At 37.7% G+C, this 24,543-nt stretch overlaps 1 protein-coding gene across 11 annotated transcripts in view; it reads right to left on the bottom strand.

Moving 5' to 3' along the window:
* COBL (cordon-bleu WH2 repeat protein) overlaps positions 1–24,543 on the bottom strand; it is a 161,425-nt gene that overhangs the window by 56,651 nt on the left and 80,231 nt on the right. For all 11 annotated transcript variants that reach the window (XM_074576305.1, XM_074576301.1, XM_074576300.1 and 8 more), the window contains one exon: positions 18,431–18,625. In XM_074576305.1, coding sequence (XP_074432406.1) covers positions 18,431–18,625 — 195 coding nt within the window. The remainder of the gene's footprint in view (positions 1–18,430; positions 18,626–24,543) is intronic.

Below are 24,543 nucleotides of genomic sequence, written 5' to 3' on the forward strand. Positions count from 1 at the left end.
CCTTCTTGAGGGGGGAAGGGGGAGAAGTGCATGAGCAGCTGTGTGGTCCTAGCTGCCGGCTGGACTTAAATCATGACACACCTTCTGAGTTACCTGGAACAGGTTTTCCCTGAACAACTGCAGGTTTCTGTTGCAGCTGGCATCCACACCTACTGCAGAAAGCCCTGATGACTGATAGACAGATCTAAACAGTTCTAACTGTGCCTTAAGAGAAAACCTCTCAGTGGATCCAGTCAATATGTGATTGAGATGTTAAAAAATAAAGGGCGTGGTTTGTGTTTCAAAATCCAAACCACTCTTCCCAATATTTTCATAAACATTACAAGAAATATTTGTCTTACAGCAATGGACTTTTCCTTTTACTCTCGCTGCTATCATTTTGCCATAAGAAAGGAAAAATGGAAACTTGAAAATCTAACAATTTTCCAGGTTTGCTATTTAACAAAATCCTTCTTAAAGCAATTTTCTTCCTGCTCCAACATCGTAGCAACAGGTGATACGCATATTCTTTCAAGAATAGGATTATGTCTGGAATAAAGATTGTTTTTAAGGGATGATGGTTTAGCATACAGAAATAAAAAATTGTATAGCATATGATACAAACTGTGTGAAGAAAGTTCATATACTCTTGCTTCTTTATCCTTTTTATGCAACAATACACGTCAGGATCTTTTATTGTTTTATAGAATGCTTGCATAGTTGCAACTTCTGTCTAATTTGTATACAAAATGTCTTGTTTGGGGAAACAGCAAGTGACTGTAGAAATTATTTTTAGAAGTAAATAAAAAGGATTGGAAAAAGAACACATGGATTCAATCACTGGCATGCCCTGACTACAAACTGGTTTCTATCATCCAACACTGACTAGACACACACTCTGATTTATGCAAGCCAGATTCTGATACACCTGCTGGTGATGATATCATGTAGGGTCAGAATGCCTATCAAATTACAAGACTATTTAAATACGATCCACAGAAAAATTCAGAGCTAACTTGTAACTGAACAAACAATGGTATCACCCCAAACTATGTGTGGGACCAATCCCAACCCTCTTCCCTTCACAAAGAATCTTAAGAAATCTTGAAATAATTAAGGGACATTTTACAAGAAGCTCTAGAAGTAAAAAGAAGAGACACATGTTTTATTAACCAGTTTTAAACTCTTGATATAACCATCACTGCACTGGTGCTTCTACAGCATTGTGTGAAAGACAAGTGGTAAGTTGGTATATAAGTAAGATTTATGGTTTGAGAGGTTTTAAAAATATTTTGCTATGATTTTGTACATATTTTAAAGCAGTTGAGAAGAAAATATTTTGATCCAAGAGGAGCCGGTCTAGGAAAATCAGAGAGATAAATCTTTCAGCTGCAGAACGGAGACATAAATCTGTCCAATAAACTTGATGATATAAAAGCTATTCTATCCAGCTGATTCTGCATTTTCACAGGGCAACAGATGCTTCAACATGCCTAGCACTAGAAACCACAAGAAGTCCCAATTGAACATTAATATGTCTTAAACAACATTTACTCATATGTCTAATATTCCCTAGACAGGTCATGCATTATTATGCTTTTCACTGGCGTACACTGACAAAGGAAAATTCAGGGAGCTCTCAAAGAAACAGGGCGGATGAGCAATTTAGGAGGCTGACCACTCTAAGTTCCATTGTATTAAATCGTCTATTCAGCACTGAGCTTCTCTATGTTGTTTCCTTATTGGGTAGTACCCCATTTCATTTGATTAAAAACTGAACATTTAATCCACAAGTACATTGCAAACGGCATTCAAAGACTGCAGTCTGATGTTTCCCAAAAAATATGTCCTTATGTTGCAGAATGCATTTGTGTGGGTTATTTAAAATGCTTACTAGGATCCCATGCAATGCAACAACATATTGTAAATACAACAAACACAGAGACACTAAAAAATTTGGCACGTGGAAACAGTTTTAAAGAGGGTATAATTTGAAAAACTTGTGATTTTGATAAAACGCATAGGAATAACTATACTTTAGTTACACAGTTTCTCTGGATTGGTCATTTTAGTTCTGTACATCTTGATTTTTCAGTGTTGGGTCTCAAAAAGCTTACAATAAAATGAGTGATAATAAACTTAAAGGGAGATTTTTAAGCAAGCCATACGAAGTTAGGAAATGCATGCTGTGACAGCAAGACTGACATTTGGACCAACCAGACCCGCTATCTCATCTTACTCTGGACATGCCACTCTCACATGGAACATGTGAGAGCCTAGATGGGAAATCCTCAAGCTACTGCCAACATGAGTTCAAGTCCACGATGTAACACCACCTAACTCTTCAAGCAGGACAACCACATTTGTGGCGTGACACAATGCTGCTCTGTATCAGGGTGTTTCCTCCTACTTTGAAGCTCTGCACCATGCCTTCTTCTACTGTGCTTGGCCCAGGTGATGGTTGCACCCCAGCCATAGTCACCGCCTCAGCTTTGGAGCTGCTTTGCTGATGGGAGTGTTCAGGCGCTGTGTTAAGTGGGAAGTCTGGCTCATAAATAGAGTACTGCATTGCTCTTCTGAAAATACCCTTACCATTGATATTTTAATCCGAAGCCACAAAATATTGTATTGTTTTGCCTACTTTTATGCTGCTTAATTTCAAATTAATTTTTTTTCCATTATTTAATTCTGGTATTAAACAGGGTTTTGTAATGAAACTTAGTATCCATTACCAAAAATGAAGCTGTGACTGAAAAAACATCTCTGTCTTTATAAAAGACAAAAAGCTTAGCATTACTGGATTCTACAGAAATTGCTACGCTCTTGTGCTATTTTATTCATAAAATGAAGACGACGAAAGCCAAGGATGTCCTTGAATGTTCATCTCACTGGCGACAGAAAGCTAAATCAGTTGACACAAGAAAGGCACTACAAGGTGAAGGGGCAAGCTCATTTTTCCATCTGTTTTTATTGAACACACCCTTTGTGAAATGTCATGGTCAAGGGCAGTTAAAAATTAATGTCATTCTAATCTTCTTTAAACACTTCAACTTGTTCGGTTAAATGTGTCAGACAGGAAACTATCCATAAACAAATTTGAGATGTTAAATTACTAAGATAGCTGTGATTTCCTTCTTTTGCAAAATCTCATTACTAGCTGCAATATTATTTCCACTCAAGGAAGTCACTCTACACCACCAAATATTTTCACATGCATTGAAACATGTAGACTACACAAGTCTGCGGATGTTTGCTTTGGCAGAGACTTGAACTTCCTCTGTTTCTCCGAATACAATGTAATCCTCCTCACTTATGTCTTCATTTAGAGAGGAAAAAAAAAAACAACAAAAAAACCTCAAACACTTAAAAATCACATTTTAAAACCACCACAAACTTATTTGCTACTAAGATTCATTTCTCCTCTAGAGAAGTTAAACACAAAGGCAAAAACCACCTCCAAATCTTCATTTCATATTTGTGCTTATCTTTTTAGTTAGAGCAAATACAATTAATAGAACAAATAAACATAAGTAAGAGTTTAAAATACATAGCAGGACTGCAGCTCAGTATTTCTTCTGACAACTTTGTCAATGAATTTGACATGATCAATGTCATCTCCTTGAGTCGTTGCCTTTGGGAAAGGCACTGGCACAAGGGTTTTATACATCATATTTCTGCCTCAGTCTCACATCCACAAGTACAGGCTGGCTGATTGGTTGGTCTGCTTATCTGTCCTTAAAAATCTGACAGATGTTATGAGCCAACTGAAGATCTGCAAAACTTATTTTGCATCTTTGTCAAATTTTCTGCCAAAAGGATGGGCTATAGCCTAAAATCTGTTAGGGCTAGAAAGTGGAAGGCAATCACAAACATTTGACCAGGAACAAGGAGAACCACACACATTCTATTACCATTAAGTGACGTACCTCCCTTGAGCTTAACACATACAATTTTCTTCCGCAGAGTTAGCCGAGTTCAATTTCTACTGCCTAGTGCTAAGTCCTCAGCAATCACCTCAGAAGTCTTCTCAATTTAGAGAAAAACATACGTGACTTATTTCCAGTGTTCACCCTCCATATATCAGCCCTCTCCATCCGCAGGCACACAGAATGCCTGGGAAACCTGGTTTAGGCAATAAGTCAAGAGATAATTTCGTGCCATCCCTTCCCACTGCCCCCTGCAAATTTCCACTCAGTCTAGTTCCTTCGAGCACTCATGAAGGGCAGCCAGAAGCCCCTACTTCCACAACCTTCAGAAACCAAGAAGAGGGGGAGAATAGCAAAGTAGGACCACAGTGTCAATAAGATGTGTTACTAGGTACTGTAGAGTAACATGGCTCTACATCAAGCTACTCCCCACAAGATTTTTATCATGCAAAATTACAAATAGACTCTGCTGTGAAGATTTGTTAGAGAAATCCACCATGGCACTTCACTTGCTATCCATGCCTGGAAGTGCCATCAATATAGAGTTAAGCAGGACTCAGGGGTTGTCTGCTGAGCTATGATTAAGGTGAGCACACTGCAATCAAAATGATGTGCCCATTTCTCCGGATGACCTGCACCACCCGTCCTTTAAAGAGGTGAAAAACTGAAGCGGTATGCAGTCAAAGGAACTGCATTTGCATTCCTCCCTCCCCACTTCTATTACTTTTGAGATATGACTATGAATTAACTCAAACGAAACATAGCTTTAATTTGCAGAGAACAGTTTGTACTAGATTGTACTTACTCGTGATGCATTTTCTTGCTTTCTTATTTGGCTAAACAATGACCAGAATGCAACGCCATTAAGCCATTAAATTAAACCTGATTTACACAGCATGTATTTACTTAGTTAACTTTTCTGTTATACAAATTTTTACATTTTTAATTTGGGATCTAAGAAAGGTGGAGTTACAAGAAAAATCTGAAAAGCGACACAAACCCAATTTCTAAATTAAGCACAGCATCAGGGTCATTTTCCATTGCTTACTGAAGGCCAGTTCTTCAGAAGCCATGCTGCTTAAAATGTTCTTTGTCTATTAACTTCCCCTAAGTACCTTGCCCAACAGAGCCTAATAATTACTTGACACATACTTTCTCTTTAATGAGAGCTAAAGCTTACGATGACATCAGCCTGTCCTATTTGTCTGTGACTTGCAAGCCAGATGAAGTTTACTTGCTAAATGTTGCAACCCTGCCAAAATTCAGGGCTGCACAGAACAGTATGTTCGGGCCCTGATGTCTTGCCAGTTTTCAATGAAGTGCTTGACAGAGACCACATGTGGAGGTCAAGTGACACTATCATGATCTCACCAGATGGTAAGTTGTGGTATTATTCCCAAGGCAGGTAGTATAGTCTGTTCAGAAACAGTTGGCAGATGATCCATGAACTCACAGCCAGAAGCAACTGGATTATTGCAAAAGATCAAGAATGCTATTGATGTTGGCGAAAAGACTATTCCAAGAATTTTTTTTGCACGTAATTCAAGGACTCAGTTCTCAAGATGTATATTTTCTTGGGGAAAAAAAAAAAAAAGGATCTATTTTATTAAATTCTGTCTTAAATCAGTAGCTCTCCTGTCAAAGAAATCTTGTATTCTTGCATGATTATTATGTGATATATGTTAAATAGTGAAAATAAAGACACTGCAAGCTCACCTTGCTTGGGTTCTTGTAACATATTAAGGATCACCAGGTCACTCTGATGTCAATTCAGAGATTGTATCTACACAGGTTAGAGGGCAAGACTGGACTAGTTTGCAGAGCGCAACAGGAAAACAGACCACGAAGGAATCTTACAAAATTTTGTAGATGACATTCTCCCATCCCTCTACAGTAATAGCCTAACCAAGTCAAAGTGTGAAACACTCAGCACTTCACATGGTCCAGTTAAAGCAGGCAAGCAATTTAAATCACTACTGAACTGACTCTGTGTCCTGGTTTGAGGTAAAACAGAACCATTAGCTAAGCCTCTTCTAACTCTCTGAAATTAACAGCATATTGTGCAGAAACTATTTGCTCTCAGAGTGATAAGACCTATGTTTCCTGGACAAAGTTGCAAAAAAATCCTATTTCTAAAAATGCAATAAAAGCCACACAGTGGAATCCTTTTATGCAGCAGCAGTTTTCTTCCCCAAGCTAAAGCAGCAATATTCTCCTTTCAGAAAAAAGACATAATTTAAAAGTAGACTTTAAAATTTCAAGTTCCTCTGGTGCAAAACCTATTAATTGACTGTGAATTTTATCTGAGAAAAGACAGATTCTCAAAGGGCCAGTGTAAAGGCAGTCTTACATCCCCTTGCACTTCTGAGAGGCTGCACCTTCTGGCTAACATCAAAACCTCCACTGAAATTCTACACTAACATCCTCATTCATACTGGCCAAACTTCAGAAAAAAATATAATCAACTGCACTTAATCACTTCATGACTGAGAAAGCTAGGATTCCCTTTAAATAATGCATCACACTGTGACACCTTACTCTATTTAAAATTGTGGGACAAAAGAGTACAAAAATAAGTACTTTAATTACAAATTTTAAAAAAAAGGGGGGGGTAAAAAAAAACTCCTGGAAAATAAGTTAGTTGCCTACAGTTATTAAAATGCTTTCTGAAATTTTGTTTTTAAAAAAGGACACATGCTGCTAGTAAATAAATGTGCAGCAACACAAAGTCGAGCATTAGGAGCTCTAAAAAGGATGGGTGGCAGTTTGGACTGAAACTATGGAATTTCTTTAGATGTAATATAATATTAAAATGTAACTTACCCTTAACTGATAACTCTTTGAAGATACTGAGAAAGTAGCAACTACAGTGCATGTATCATCTAGCTGTAGCCTTTGATAACTATTTTAAAAGAATTAATGTGTTTCATTATATACCAGAATTAATTTTTAGAGCTGTTTTTCTCACAAAAAGAGGTACAAATTACTACCCCCTTTCACTAGCAGCTTTTTTTGAGCCTTCCTAAATGTGATGCTTTACATGACAGCAAGATAAGCCTTCAGCCATCATTGCTCTTTTCTCTCTTTTCTTTTAATTTGGGCCTGCATCATTTCTCCAAACTAGAGTGTACTTGTCTAGCTAAATTAAGCATCCAGACTGCATAGCAAACATTATCTGATGTGCTATCGGCTGGTTTCATGTTTGCCATCTGAGCATTGTTTTGTCAGACATGAAAAGAACATGTCTGGATACTTCTCATTCAGCTAGCTGAATGCCATGTTTAAAGCTCTTTAGGGAAAAATGAACGAATCGCCTTCAAATTGGAAATTAATTGTTCTGTGTTCTAATTTCTTAGTCATCTGCTGCAGTGTAGGGCACTTTAAGGACCACAGACCTCTTTTACTACTCGTTCTTGTTTCTACTAATTGGTTCCGATACATCTTGATAATGGACTCTGCAATAGGACAGCACTAGCTCCAGCTCAGCTCCAGTGCAAATATTAAATAGATAAAACTTTACAGGTTTATGACCGGTTACGAAGACCATTGTTTCTGTAAAACTTAATGTATGTCATCACAGAATTTCATGTCTGTGAAGGGCAACAGTTTGTACATGGCTTTTTCAAAACAAGGCAATTAACTGAAAGTCACTAAGAAAAGCTCCACCTTCATACACTCTTTTTGAAGAAATATTGCCTGATCCTTTGGGCAAAACTGGATAGATCCAGGAAAGCAGCATGCCATAAGAGATCAATTTGACTCGCTATCTCCTGAAAGGTAGAAATCGTAATTTGCTAAGCAAAACAATAGCCCCATCACTGCACAAGACAGAAGTGTCCCAACAGTTCCTTCCTCAGAGGACTTGCAATCTAGAGAATATTTGGCAGGGACCCGGATCTGATACTGATTTCAAATGGAACAGGATCAAGTCTTTCATGCTGCTTTTTATTTTGTCAGTGAAAGGCACATGTCCAGCGGAGTGCACTGGACATCACCCATACAGCTCCCAGCTATCTGTAATTTGAGCTACATACCTGCATCTCGGTATTTTGAGATGCAGCCCAGGGGGGGCTGCGAGTACGACCCTCAGAGTCCTGCAGGGCTCTTTGATACTGCAGTTACAGTACTAAGTTGTAACACGTATACCAGGCAAGTTGTTTTAGGGTTTATGCTGGAAAATTCTTATTGCTCATATGATTTACTGGCAAAACTTATGGCCTCATTCTGCAAGTTTTACACTTATGAGCACAAAACAAAGAGAGTGATGATTGGGAATAGCAATCAAAGACAGCTGTTTCTGTTTATAACGAGAGACATGTTGCCTGGTTATCAAATTACCAGTGATAAGAAGACCTAGCGAAGTCACTGAGAATGCTGCCAGTGACTTTCCTGAATTGGTATCAGATCATATGAGACAAATATTTAGGTACGGATCTCTTCAGTATTCTCCAAAAATAGCTATACTGGGTTAGATCAAGGGTTCTGCTCAGGCTTCTGTGGCAAGCACCTAGAGGAGAGCAGAATGGAAGGTATATTCAATACCACCTTCTCCCTAATATTTTTGCAGCCACCAGCCATCCTCCTGTCAGGGACTTCCTGGTGTGATTTATATTTAAAAATTCACAACAGATTTGTCATTCTTGCAGCATTTGTTCTTGAACCCATGTAAAGTTTTAGCACCCACGCCAACCCTTGCAAAGGAGTTCCACAGATCTGCTTGCATGAAGAACTACACTCTTTGGATTTGTGTGGTTTTCCTGTTTCCTACTGGCTTCAAAGCTCTTGTCATGGCTGGTTGAATAGCCAAATCCCTATCCATAGTCTTCATGCCACTTTTTCAGGATGAAGAATCATGGTTTACTTAAGCTGTACAGCTGTCCCTGTAATTAAGCGGCTCCACACTTTTGATCACCCCTGATGCCCTTCCATGAGTCTTCTCCCATTCTGTAATACCCTTCTGAAACAAGGGGAGCACTACCGTAGGATTTAGGATGGCATAATACAGCTCACAATACAGTAGTGTTATAAAGTTCTCTCTTTACCCTCTCTTCCTCTCCTAAATCACTCTGCATCTGATTTGCATTTTTGATTGCTGTTGAGCTTTGAGCTGACTTTTTACAAAGAAGTATGTCTTATGATCCAAAGAATTTCCTAACTGGTTACTGCTAGCTGAGAGACCAGTATTTTACAAAGTATTAAGGAAAATTAAGAGTGGTCTTTTCTCACATATATCACTTCACACCTACCTACACAGAATTTTACTTGCTTTCACCTGCAAGTGCTGCCACCACTCAATCTCATAAGGTCTTTCAACAGCTGTTCTTCATGCTCAGCCTTTGTCCTTACTAGGATAACTCAAATACCAGCAACAAACTTTGTCACTTTACTGTTTTTTTCCCAGGTCACTTTTTAACATGATGAACATGGACCCTCAAATACTCCAAAGATGTTGCAACATTCCACCATTATACGAGCGGATCATTTACTCTTAACCCGCGATTCCTCTTTTCTTTACTGTCAGTTATTTAAAAGTAAGATGACCTTCCTCCTTATGGAATGGAGACTTGATTTCCTTAAGAAATCCCTGGTGAGGGACCTCAGTCGAAGCTTTGTGGAAACCTAGACAGACTGTATCAACCGGATCACACATATCCACCTGTTTGCTGAACGCGTCAAGAGCCACTCTGAGTTGTATGGCAGGGTTTTTGTTTTACTAAAGCTATATTTACCCTATTAAGTATCTTCATAGAGATGCCAACTAATTTAATTCCCTATTATATTTCTAGTAATTTTTCAAGTACATAAGCCACATTAGGAGGCTTATAGTTTTCTTGATTTCCCTCATACTTTCCAAACAACAACTCTACCTCCACCTTTTTTCTCTGAATTTCTTTATGAAAATCCAAAGTGTGGCATTGGTAGCATTCAGCAATAGTATTCAGTAATATTTTCTCTATTTCTTCTCTACTGCTTCACACAGTAGAAAGAGACTTAATACAGATACAGTTATTTTATATAATTGTCTCCACTTCAGATAGCACTGCAGTCTCCGGTGCATCATCTTGGAAATACTTTGCACAGCTACTGCTCAGACAAAGGAACTAGAGCGCACTCCTTTGACAAAGGAACTAAAGTGCATTCCTTGTCTATCTTATTGGACAAGCTTGATTTTCAATATCTGCCTACAAAAAATGTAAAGCAAAGGTGAACTGTATTACCATCCTAGGAGATCAGTAGGCAATTCTCTGACCAAAGAGTAAGGTAGTGTTTATGTCAGTGTGGCAAAATAAATTACTTTTATATGTCTATATGAGCAAAGAAAAAGGAAAGGAAAAAGATCCCATCTTATCCATAAACTCTCAACATCTGCAGAAATGCATAAATTAAGTAAATAAGCTTCTAAATAAAATTTCAGACAGAATGACTGGAATAAAAGCTCTAAAACCAGATGGATACTAAAAGCCTAATGGAAATTTTCATAATTACTATCCAGTATTTACAGCCTAGTACATCCCAAATAAGTGACTGCTACATTAATTTGATATGAAATACAGAAAAAATAGATACAGTCTCCATTTTTAATGGGTCTATCTATGAATAATCTATCTATTTGTATAGCTACTCTTTGACCTTATCAAAATACTGCCTCATGCCAATTGTGTAAGAAGTCCCCAGCCTCATGATCTGGCATCATACGGCAGTACACTGAGCACTCTAGCACCTAATATCCAAACTCTAATACAAAAACTAGGAAGAGATCACGACTTAACAAGTTTTCTTAGCAGCTTTGCTACCCCTCTATCATCTCAAGAACTCTGGAAATCAGCATTAGGTTTATTCTTAAACCATGAACGGACATCTTATACATTCTTGACTACCTCCTGACTTCTTAAAAAAAAAAAAAGAAAAAAGAAAAAAGCTTATAACATAGGTATAATTTTATGCTTATTTTATGTAAGCATAAAATACATCTTTTTCTTCTTTTATGCGTGCACAACTTGAGCACCTCAATGTTCTGGAGAAAAAGCATCTTCAATAAAGATTCCATATCCCTGCCCTCATCACAAAAATGCCGTCGAGAGAGATCACACGTTGCCTGAGAGTTCTAACAAGTCTGCCACCAAAACTGGAGAAGATCATAGCTAACACTAATCATATCCTCGGTTAATGAACAAAGACAAAGGAACTTTTAAAAATAACATGCATCATTCACATTTCAGGCCTTATTACACAAAAAGAAAATCAAACCAGAACAAACTAAAAAGGTGTACAAACCCAGTCATTAAATTCCTTTTAATCAACATTTTGAAAAACTTAAAAAGTCAGTCAAGTGTTCTCCCTCCTCCTTCGGAACAAATCTTGCTTTAATATCCTCAGGGAACTTACAAAAAAACTGACTGGTGGCCTAGAAGATGCAATATTTTGTAAAAGTAAAAGACACACTTTGAAAAACAGCTTTTTCCTACAGCAGAAACTGATTCATTGCATCCTTCCTCAGAATGTGAAAAAAGTATCTGTTATTCTCAAAGGAGACTTCTGGATGCTCCACAGAAAAAAAAAAAAACAAAGCAAAACAAAAATACATTCACAGAACACTTAAGGGAGAAAGGAAATGTGTCATAAGAGAAAGGTTGAGAAGACCTCACCCAGAAGACCTCTGAGTCAAAAGAAACCTCCCTTCCTCTCTGAAAGATGATAAAAAAAACATGCACTTGTATTTGTTGACTAGTAGACATTTCTGGCTTAGGTGTGACCTATGAGAGGGAGATAACTAATCAGAGTCCATCCACCCTTTCTCTGAATTCTGGGCTCCTTATTAAAACAGAACACAACTGTCAGATGGTCTCCACTGTGAACTGCTCATTACCTTTCACTTCATACAGAAGTAGAGAAAAAAAAGTTAGGTAAAAAGGAAGAAAATACCTACAGCACAAGGGTATTCTGCTGCAGTATGAACAAACAACCCCTCCCTCGACTGTAATAATTTGTACAAAAGTAGGATCAACCAACTAGGCAAATCTAAAGCCATTTGAAATGTTCTCTTGGGGCACAGGGCTGATCAGACGCGAGTTTTCACAATAATGTATTGCAGCAGACGCACAAAGGAAGAAGTAGAAGACAGTAAGCTGGTAAGAGTCCAGCGCTTATAGAAGTGATCATAGTAGATGTTAATAAAGCAGGTTTAGACACCTGCCTACAATGAAGTTCAGTTCTGCAGCTAACCGTGGTAGATGTTCTCATCTAGTTGTCATTCTTCCGTCCCTCACCTTGCCTAAAATTGCAGTGCCTCATGATATCATTCCTCTCCCCTAAAATGGTGCTTCTGACAGTCCAAGACAATTTGTGAGGAAAAAAGGCTGTCATCCACACAAACACAGCTTCCTTCTAAGCACTCCACTGTTTCTCAGAAGGAAAGCCAACTGCAGGAGTATTATTATTTGAAATACCAGATTTATCCAAAATACCCAGGAACAAAGCAGATTCAAGAAATTTTAACTCACAGGGCACACAGACCTCTGCTAACGGCATCTTTACTAACACAGCCGTGCACACTAGGAAGTGCATACTAGGAATGTACGTTAACTCTACACTGTTCTACAGGATCTGTATCCATTGCTTTAGGGCTTAATTTGCAGTCACAGGGAAATATGTCATTTTGAAAACCTGAGGAGAACAGCAGTATGATTTCATACCGATCAAGATTATCCTTTCAATCAGTTAATCACAAATCTGTGGCGTTAGATTATGAAGTAAGGTGGAAGAGTGGTAATCACTTTGTGCAAAGATGCAAGAAAGATATCTGTGCAAAAAACCCCTGCTATGCTGGGGGACATCAGTGGAAGAAATGCTTGCTTTGCTCAGATTTTTATATTAACAATCTCAATTTAAACTCCTTTTGCAACAGAAGGTGGCATAGTGAAGAATAATATGATATTAAAATCACAGTGGCCAGATATTGAGTTGCTGAGCAAGCAGACGTAGCTTCTGACATCTTAAAAGTTCAGAAAACGTCAAGCTACAAACTCAGCTTCCTAATTATGGACAGCCAAGCTAACCATTTCTAAAAATCTTGGCCACCGTTTTAACATACATTTTACTTCTAAGGAAGATAATGAGTCACATTTCCAAGTGGCTTCCAAGTCCATGCCTGTAGCATACACACTACACATGGGAAATTTGAGAACTGCAAATTCAGGGTCTGACTCTGGAAATTTGGCTGAGTATATGGTTTAATAAGACTTTGAAAAAAATTAATATGTTAATTATGATTTCAATATAATTTCATTCATACATTTCCTTCACTGCCTGTCCTTTATATTTACCACTTGAACATTATTCTGTGGTTCTTGCTGGCAGAATGTATTCCAGGTATGTTTTCAATATACGCTGTGCTTATTTGCAATGTCATTTAAAGTATTTCAGGGTTGCCTGCAGATGGGCACAAATTCAACGGCTTTCAGTAGGACATTTCACTGGAGTATTTCCTCCTTTTGAGCTCTTAATATGCTCAATCAACCAGAAGGGACCTAAGCTTTCAATCACTGGTATAGTCCATTTATAGTGGTTTATATAGAAAGGACAGTGAATATTATTACTATAATACAAATTCTGCTATGAGAAAGGCATCCCTACCAAAGGCATGAAATTATATTAAAAGGCTAGGATGACTAACCCAGCGTCCTGCCAGCTCCATGGCACTCCTGTCAATGATTGCCAGCATAATCATAACTCTTTCAAGTGCAATATGCACTGGAACAGGGGAACATACATCGCAGGAGGCTGCTACCTCCAACAAGAGTACATAAACACTTGAAAAGGAAAGAAAAAGAAAGAAGAAGAAAAACCCTATGTGGTGGTCCATATTAGGAATTGTCAACTAAGACGGCAAAAGTAACATTTCCATTGCATTTCCACATTTTTAATTTCCTTCCATTTAATAAGATGTACAGCTAATACTGAAAGTATCTTCTCTATATAAACAAGACACTTGGCAAATTTTTAGTGTGAGTACCTTATTTTCTCCAGGAAAAATATGAAAGTCTCATTTATATTTGTTCATGCTAAAAAGGTTCTCTTAAAGCTAAACTTCTCATTTAGGCATAAAATGGGTCAAAAGTAAAATGGAGGTAAACAGAAAGAAACCTGACAGCAATGTATCTGAGTAAGCCTGTGACTCTCTTTGGCTGCAATATTCCTTTTTTTTCATGTGAGTAAGCCTCTTCAATGAATAAGTTATTCTTGGTGAGAAAACATCAGCCTTGATAAAAAGCTCTAAAGGTATGGCCTTGTCCAAGAATGGGGAGTCAATAACTGTCCTCAGGAGCCCAAGTTTGAGATCTAGATGGAGAGGAGAGGAACGTAAGAAGCAGGGCAAAACCCCCAGTATGTCACATACATTAGTTTGTCTACAGCAACCTCTAGGAAACTATATAAACATGGAAATAAAACTGAAAATTGCCCTGGTTTATAATGGAACCTTCCGAAAGCGTGAGGCCAGTTCCTCTACCTGCACTAAAAGCAATGATGCAATTTTTATTTGAACCCACTGTCCTGCCTTATGACAACTAAGGTTAAAATCTATGACACAAATGTTAGAATATTGCATCTGTTATATCGCCCTATTCTTCGATCAGTACAGGAATTTGACTGGCTAGTAACAAATCCCAGATGTCTCCTGTTACATCACATATTATATGAAAGTGCTTCTCTTCTGAAAATTGCAGCAGTTGAAATAGCACACGGTCCTTTATCACAGGGTTCAAGTTGCATTTCTGGCTTCTGGAGTTGACATCAGAGCTATTCTGCAGATTAAGGCATTGTAGGGCCCTCTTCTAATTCTGATGTTATCTCCAAAAAGCCTCATGATTCTATTCTGAACAAACCACTCCATTTCATAGAAAAGGCTCCTATAGAAAGTCCGTGAGACCTTCTTTATCATCTCACCTCACTCAAATTTCTGTATTTTCCCATACACACTAAAAAAAATAATAAATTATTGCCATAAACTAATTTGGCAGCGTACAATATTCTTCACCTCCAAAAGACTCAAATACTCACTTCTTCAGTCCTTCTAAGAAATGACCCAAACACACTTATTTGTCTTTTAAAGAGGGATCACTGAATAAGCCTCTGAGAAGATGCACTGAATTCTGTCAGACTTCACATGTGGCTTTTCTCTGTGTGCTCTATCTACAATGGCATACTCATACAGGTTTTCTCTTAAATATTTAGTCTATATGGTGCATGATTTTTTTGGGGTGGGAACTCAGTTTACACTATGGCTACTGTCAGGTGGCCTCAAATTCTGCTAGCACATCATCTAAAGCGCTGTGACAGAGAACAGAGATTGTTTGCAAAGGAGGTTCAGTTTTTGCTTACCCCCTACACTGTTCTGCTCTACTCTCTGGACGGTGTGGGCTCCATGTTGCAACTTAAGAAAGGAGGGGAAGTCCTTTTCTAAAGCATCCAACCTTCTGGATTTCAGACTGGAAATGTTACCATACCCTGGTCTTTTGAAGAATATTTTTTTCACGTGACTTCTCATTATTCTAAATAGCATCACTTGGGAGATGTTTAAAAGAAAAAGAGGGGGAAGTCTGCAGAGAAGAAATCTGTAGACTCCTTTCTTTGACTCTGCATTCCTTTGCAAACTACTTAGTGCATGTTCAGCACACTCTGAAACGTTGCTCAATTGTGCTCTGAACAGAAATAAATATTTTCTAGAGGAGATTTCAAACAGTTACAGAAAGAACACAACCTTAAATAGACATGGAAAACTAATGATGCTGCACTAAAAATTAATTAAAGTTCCTACAGGGGCCTTACCCTCGAGGAGGCAAATTACTGTTAAGCCCCACAGAAACAAAAGCTGCACTATGGTAAAATTATATTGCAGTGATCCATCTATTCAGAAAAGCAAGTGGAGAAAATCTAAATCTAAAGCATAAATTAAAACACACCAGTTTTCATACACATGGAAATTTCTGATTGCAACCACTAGGCAGGGAGATGAGATATACATTCCTAAAAAATCATCTGCGCTGTACAGAAAACTGAATGCCATGGAGCTTAAGAATGGGTTAAAAATAACAGGCTTATCGGGTTGGAAAGCCAAACTACAGGTATTCATAACAGCTACCGTATCCGCTTTTCTACACAACTTTATGGAACCAGCTAGTTAAAAAAGAAAAAAACACTTCTGAAAGTTCAGAATGCCACCTTTTTCATTTTCTATTAATGTGCTAGCTTCAACTGGAAATAAACATGTTCCCCTTTTGCAGGATCTTCCTGTTAGTAACAGTTGCACATAAATAAAGTTTTCTAAACAAACATCTTATCTTTTTATGGAAGGAAGTCCATTAATAAGGAATTGACGTCCTTCCCTGAAAAAAAAGATCAGTGCTAATTCTTTCCCATAAACCAAAGAAATAAACTTACACCCTGAGATTTTTTACTCTATTTTCACAGCAAACTGGATAGTCTGCACGTAGATAAAATAGAACTGTTTGGGTTTTCTTATAAACAATAACCCCGTTGCTACCTTGCCACATAATACTGAAAAATTAATCTCTTCCCTCGGTTTTTAATTGCTTCATGGAATTTGTGCTTCATTTCAACTGTACTCCACACATTCTTTTTCAAACTATAGGTCAGCCTGTGAGCAACTTTTAGGCTGGGAGCTTCAGAAGCACACCATAGCTGTTTAATGTTTTGACTCATGCAACCAATTTCAGAAAGATGTCCTTTATACAACAAATGCAGCCAGATTCTAGAAACTGTGCTCATAATCTTCTGTGCCCTTCATTGGCTTTGTCAGCTACACAAGACATTTCTATTACCTAAAATTAACTTCATCATGGAAAATCCTCTGATGCAACCTTCATCTGTTTCCCTTCTTCAAAATAGCTTTTCCTTTAGACTAAGAGAATTTGAAGCTGGCACTGTACTGTATGCTACTCGAGATAAATAAAATAAATACTTTTCTCCCAAATGCTTCAGAAAACCAGCACTGGAATCTATTTGCGACAATGATGAAAATAGAAATGTTAGTATGTGTAAAGAGAGTTTAGATTTTTCAGTGCAACACAATTTAAAATCTCAGCGCCACACTGCATGGAGATAAGCCTAAGAGAATAGCAGAATAATATAGTCTGTGTTTACCATACTTGTACAAAATTAAGAGTTTATGAAAAGATTTATGAAAAGACCTACTTATCTTAAACATATTAAATGTCTAACTTGGGGGGGACACAAGAAACATCATCAAAGTATTTACAGTAGGAATTTCAAAAGCAAATTTTAAACAAGAAAGTGCGCCAAATGTTACAAGAAAACATTGTTTCTCTTCAGTTGTGTCTAGAAGTGAGTGCTATTTCAAAGGAACCTATTCCGGTTTTGAAAGATATAACACTTCTATGTTCCAGCAACCACGCTTTTAGTTATCCTAAGAACGGGAAAATAAGATTCCACAATCCTTTACCAAGAGCGTGCACCAACTTTGCTTACACAATGCTTCACTAGAGAAGGGACTGAACGTATGTCTTAATGTAGATAAATAAAAGAGTGACAGGGAGTGAGATTGAGCACTAGAGTCCTCCTCCTCCACTATACTGAACTCAAAGATTCTTTCCGGACTCTATTTTGCACTAATACGGTTCACTTTCCAAAGATCAGCCTGCTGTAGAGGTGACAAGCCCTAAGCAGATACAGTCAGTCCACATTACACAACCTTGAAGGTATTGGTTCCTTGCATTCTTATTTGGCATCCACATACAGCTTTACACGCTGACTTTTACACTTCACTTTTAAAATGTAATACTTTTTGTTGATGGTGGAACCAGAAGTCTTAATGTGCTTGCACATGTTTAGCAACACACATACCTGAATGTCACTAGAAAAACAAAAACAATTTCCTTTTCCCTTAACTCTATTCTTTTCAAAGGGTTAGGTCCTCAGGAAGGTTTCCCCCCATTTCTGTTTAACTCTCGATAACTGTATTGCGGAACAGTGACCTTTTTTAAAAACAAAAACAGAGCACTGCTTTAAAAGGTCATATGGCACAACTCAGAAAGCAGAGCAGATCCTCTGGTATCCCACGGCAGCAGTGGAAATAGGGATGCAGGCGACGGCCTGACAAGTATCTATGCAAAACTGCATGCCGAAGTTTTTTGTCAGTCATTAGAACAGTCACCAATTTTCCAGGACTGCCCTGGCCAATTGGGATACCTAGTCACCCTATAAAATTTCCAGCTTTTCTGCCTTACTTTTTCTTCACCCTCCTTCTTTCAGCATAATTCCTCACAAAACTTTTCTGATTCTTGACATGGGAGAAAGCTTGGGGCCGTCTCAAGAAATCTCAGTAAGCTCCAAGACTTTTGATAATTTTATTTTGTAAGATCAAGAGTTTTGGTGAGCTGTAGCAAATGGCTAGCCAAAATATCTGTGAATGACTTTCGCTCTGATGAATGAACTGAAGGTAGCCAGCACATCAAGCAAAGAAGCCCATTCTGTGGTGTCACTGTTACCTGTGCTGCTGTCTTGTCCTGTCCACTCATCTCCACGTTCTGCAAGGCAGGTGTGACAACTGGCGGAGGAGGTGCTCTGCGTTTTTTCACTTCTGGGTTTGCTGTCATTCCTGAGATGTTACCAAGGGACAGTGATGAACCCAGGCTACTGGAACGAGAATTCACCGAAGGGGAATTTGGTGCTGTGGAAAAACCCTGTAAATGGATTAACATCTTGGATTAACATCACTTTTTAAAAACAATGGGAAAGAAAGAAGAAAAACAAGACACATCTGGTTTAAACAATGATATAAATAATCATGTATGTTCCTCTGCCAAACTGGCTGAATTGCAAACTGTAACTTTTGGAAACTTCTAAAGGTCAACTGGAACAAAGCTTTCAGGCAATATTAATAAGTCGGGAGGCACAATGAGCACCTACCACAGTTTAACAGTATTATTGATGGGAACACTACTGCTGCTTGATATTTAAAATATAAGCTTCAACAAGACACATAATTACAGTTATCCAAATGCATTTCCAGTCATATTTCAATTACAAGCAATACACATTTCTGAAAGCAAGATTTACTCTTAAATGAGAACACCTTTTTAATCACATGCTGTGTCCCAGGCTTGTCTATTTTATTATCTATCTGCCTGATTTACCTGAGTCTTCTCTGCAGATTTACGTAAGAGAAACTCTGCCATCAAACTATTTCCAATTTACATGCACACTCAAACATAATCATTCACAATCTACTGAAAACAACCGTTTAACCTGGTCAAAAGAACACCTACTGACAGGTCCCACTCTGGATTTTAACAGTCCCAGATCAAAGGAGAAGCAGAAACTATTTCAATAATTCCTTAATGTTAAAAATTATTTGAATTCTCACTGAAGACTTAATAAAATCAATGGAAGACGTTTCACTGATTTCAGAACAAGGCCTTAATACCTTTTTATATTAATACACAAAAAAATATACGCAGTCATATAGTAATAAATCTGCAAATGGGAAAGACTAGGACACATGATTGCTTGAAAATGTGCATTCTTAATTTAGTTTTGACACTTAAATTCAACGTAATTAATTTTTTTAATCTGCTAATAAAGATCTTGCAAAAACTTTTCCCTCGAAACCTGTGAGTCACCTTTTGATATTTTTAATTAAGAGAAGCTTTCAGATTAAATTGAAGATTTTACATTTTAATTAAGTTATGAGACGGTCACTTCTCAGAAAACGGCTTCTGTGAAATCACCACTGATACGAATCCACCATGAGCTGGAGCAGGATACCTATTCTGGAAGCACAGGCTGATGACCACAGGTTGATAACGCTGTTCTTATCACAACAGAATATGCTACCGCACTTGGCAAAACTCACCCATCGAGGACATAAAGCTCTCACACAGAATTTTGTCCAACACCACAGAATACATACTGGCAGGAAACTAAAGGCCACAAATCCCACCACTTTGCAAATAAAAGATGTAGTTCTTTCAAATGAAGTTCTCCAATCTAGAAAGTGCTGAAAAATGCTTTGCCTCAATTGTATGGCTACCTCATCCTTGTGGTCGATATCTGGACTTCCACAGGCGTGTAACCAGCAGTGAATTTGACTCATGACATGGCATGGTAATTCCTTTCCACAAGTGCCAAGAGCAATCTTATGTAAAAATTAAAAACTTGGGGCAGCAAGCTCAAAAAGACAATTCATTTAATTTTAGGACTGTTGAGGAAACACTGATGAAGCATAAAGAGCTAAAAAATACACCAATGCAAAAAGATGTACATAATACAGGTTCCTGACTGACTGGTAAAGTTCAATGTTCTACAGATTCCTGTGAAAGCAACTGAAAATGCTAAATGCAGATAGCAAACTAATTTGTGTCATGTCCTGCATCTACTACGCATGTGATAACTATCACTGAGTTAAAACTATCATCTGGACGCTTTTATTATCATTTATGTTGCACACTGCACAGCAGACTTCATCTTGGAATAGTGTATTTAGCACAAACTAGACATATTATCAGTCTTCCCTGATTGACTAGAGTTTTTCTGAAGGATTAAAGCAGTATTTCCCACATCTTTTTCATTGCCAGTTTCTCTGAACTGAATAGCCTCAATAGCTTGTTCACTTTTCTAGCAAATTAAGAAAAAAGCTCAAAATGGAATGTGGGGTTTAAAAGATTAGGTCTAATCTTAGCAACAAACGTAGTCTTTTCTTGGCCCTGTATCTTGAGCAGCAAAAAAAATAATGATCTCATCTGTAACCTACAAGTTTTAAGTCATTCTCAGGGCATATTGTACGTGGTTCTATCAAATAAAGTTTGTTTACTCCTAAAGAAATGACAGGCTTCACAGCGTGAAATAGAAAGCAATTTCCTCTGTTCACACACTTATAAAATAACTGAACAAAATAATTTTAAGGTGTATTCTACAGGTGTGCTTTTGTGATTGTTTTAATTCTTTGATTTTCATCCTAAGACTTCCCTCCCAGCATTACAAACACAAGATACCGCTAAGAGAGGATGTATCTAGTTTGAAATTAATATCCTATTCAATTCTACCTCAAGGTCTTGTGGCTGAAGAGCTACAAGAATCTTTTTCTAGGCAACAGATCACCGTGATGGAATACAGTGATGAAAAAGTAAACAGCCTGGATTTCCTAACAGAAGATATAGGAAAAAATTGAATACTTACGTGACACTATAAATAGTTTATAATAAAAAGATTTTAATGAAAGAAAAAAATAAAAATCTTGGAAATTCATCTATGTTTCCTTTTCCAAGTCCAAACTTTATGTCAAGCCCATTATTTACTGAGTGAGCATTTCAAGAATGCTCATGTTAAGACTCTTCCCCTAAAATAAAAACTCGCTACAGCTTCCAGGGGAATGGAATGAGGACAACTTCAAAGTTTTGAATGCCTCATCATTCAGCAATGAGAGCTTTGTCTAACTGGAGGCAGATCTTCAAGCTCTCCCATGTGTGCAGTCTTCTTCATTAGCTTTAAGAGAAAAAAAAAATGTTGGACACAAACCACGGACACAAGTGTTTCTGGCATGACTCGTCTTTTGTTGTAAACCTAATCTAGACAGAAAGCGCCTTACCCAGCTTTTATATTCTACATTGGTTTAGATGCAGTGCAGCATTTTTCCAAATGGCTGGGTTTTGGAGGTTTGGTTTTCAGGCAGGTTAGCAAGGCAACCATTAAGAGCATACAATTAATTAAGTAAATTTGCAGGGACCTGATACGTACATGCCATTTACCCAAACCATATCTCATTTCTTATTGTTTTAATTTGTTATCAATGGGTCAATTTAAGGGGAATTACTGAAATTACAGCAGTGTAAGTGAGAGGAAAGACAAGCTCAAGTATTACAGAAAATGTAGCTGGCTAAAAAAGTCAGCCCTTATCCTCTGTTTCATTTGATAAACAGGCTAGCATCAATGTTCCTCTCAGAACAAAAATCAGTTCCTACAATCCATGTGTTTTGTAACTGCATTGCAAAAAAAAAAAAAAAAAGAAAAAATCATGTCAGAAAACAGAAATTTCATGGCAATGAATTATATAAAGAACTTTTAAAAATGTCTCACAACTTGTAAAATCATAGGCTTTGGCAGACCACTAGTGTTAGAGCACTTTGCTAGCAGTTCAAACAACAATTAAGTAATGCAAACTAGCAAGAAAAAAAGAAATAGTTTCCTTCCCTCCCCACCCCTGCTCCCGCATTAAACCAAAGCAAAGCCAGTGCAACACAGATACACCAGCATAGGTCAGCAGTCAAATTAGACTGTAGTTGAGCAAGCGTCTTGAACATGTACTGAATCACAACCACGGACTAAAGTCCACTTCAATTCCATGAAGTAGATGTTGGAAGGAGGCAAGAAATAGCTGCAGTAGCACATATGGTGCCACCAGGTTTCATGGATGCATTGTTTCGTGTTATACTTGCCAGCTAGTTTATTCTCTCTCATTAAACTTCTGAAATCTAAGGAACTTTCTCTTTTTCTAATGTACAAGATGCTTTCTTTGGGGTTAAGCAGTTTAATTTTAGGGTTTTCTGCTACTAGTTCTTCTGGTTGAAATTTAGCTGTCAAAGACTTTTTGGAAGGGCAAGGAGGGGGCTGTTAAAAACACAGAAGTATGAAGGCTCAGAGTAACCTGGTGGCTTAGGCATAGCAGTCCTTTTCAAAAGACACTGAGAAGTCAACTTTCCACAAGACTACCAAAATCCATAGCCTGCTGAACTCAACACGAGCTAGATTAAGAGCCTAAAGCAGAAGTCGGTCTGTGTTCCAAAGTCATCAACCTAGAACGCAATTAAAAATCTTTTTTTGCAAACTACTCCCTTTTTAAGGATGAACAGAAGCCCTGATATCTTTATGGATACTTCTGAAAATTTTAATGTTAATATGAATAAAATAATGTAAAATTAATCTATCAAAAATATAACTGTACTGCTGTGAGAATTCCATTTTACAAAAATAGATGTGTATAAAAGTGGAAGTCAGCTTATGTTTGTTTTCAAAAGATATGCCTCGTATATAACTCTCTTACCCAAAGCCCTGTTATTAGCATTTCCTTGATTTTCTTATGACACTAAGTGGCATTTAAAGGTCAGCAAGGAAGAGACTGCAGCTTGCCTGTGAGAGTGATATGACTTCCCGGTTCCCTGTCCACACCGGTCAATAAAAATTTTTCAAAATGTCAAGTTCTTTTCTTCTGAGGTTGCTACAGCCAGGCCTTTCTTCCGCAGCTCTTTGCCAAAACTCACATATTTGAGCTCCCAGTCTTGTTATGCAATTTCCTTCTGAGAAGTTTTTAAATCAAAAGTAATCAATTGGGCTGTTTTTAAGCACTCAAAGTACCAGATGTATCAGCAAAAAGTAAGGGGTTTTATTTTTTCCAAAACAGAGACAAAAAATAAGAATAAAAATATCATAAAGGAAATATTTCTTTTTGCAAGTATAATGTGGGTAAACATGAAAGGTAAGATTTAGAGCAGGCAGACAAATCCACCTACTCAGCGACAGCAAGAATATTTATGCCTGTTGGACATTTAAACTCCATTAATGCAAACTTTTATTGATTTGCTGAATGACACCACAACTGATTACAACTGGCCATTTAAAACACCAGACAGGTTATGTTAGACCTACCACACAAATTAAAGTCAAAGGCTGCTTTCCTTTTCCTGATACTGAAATTCCTTATACTAGCACTAAATTTGACAACACCAAAACTGAATTAATCCCAGCTCCTGCTTCAAAACCAAAGCATAATACTGTGGTCATGAGATTGCTTGGAGACATAGTTTAAAAAAAAAACCCAAAATTGTGACTACTCAGATTTTCCTTTCTAACCAGACACACTGAATACAGTTTGTTTTTTGTACTCCCTGAAGCACTTGTGAATCTGGTACTTGCATACAGTCTGCAGTCAGAAAGGAAAAAAAAAAAAGTTAACCTTTTCCTGCTCTGAACAAAAAAAAAAAAACAAACGCGTTTTTATGCAATTTACTTTATGTTGCTTTATTATCTCATTGCATTTTGCTATTGGTAGGAAATGATCTGGTCACCCACCTCAGTATTAAAAGAGAAGCAAGTACTTCATTGCCACACCAGTAACTCATACAGGCAGTACCATGTTGATGTGATATGTCTGGTGGGTAGGCTTTCACGGTTTTATTGTAAGAGTTTTGAGTTATACTTTGAGGTTTGTACAACTACAGTGCTATCTTATGCTTGTGTAAGTCTATTTTAGTATCTAGCTAGCAATTCCAGATCTTGTGGTCAGGACCCATTTGGTGGACACCAGAAATTCCGCAGCCAGAACTAGAAATGCCTGAGAACATTCCCTCCTGTGCCCCTGCCAGTTCTCCCTCACCGTGGCCAACCACGTTCCTCTCATTTTAGTACAAAGTTTGTTGATCAGAAATCCTAGCAGTGCCAGGTGCAAGGAGGTCACCTCCTTTACAAAGGCATCTACTTTATCTCTCAGCACTGAAGTAACACAACCAGTCTGTCCCTGCAGAGGTTACTATAACCTTCCCATCACACAGGTCCATACCACCCGCAATTACGCTCTTTTATTGCTTAACTATCTTTATCATTAGAATTT

The sequence above is a fragment of the Larus michahellis genome, chromosome 2 (assembly GCF_964199755.1).
Source record: "Larus michahellis chromosome 2, bLarMic1.1, whole genome shotgun sequence".
NCBI lineage: Eukaryota > Metazoa > Chordata > Aves > Charadriiformes > Laridae > Larus > Larus michahellis.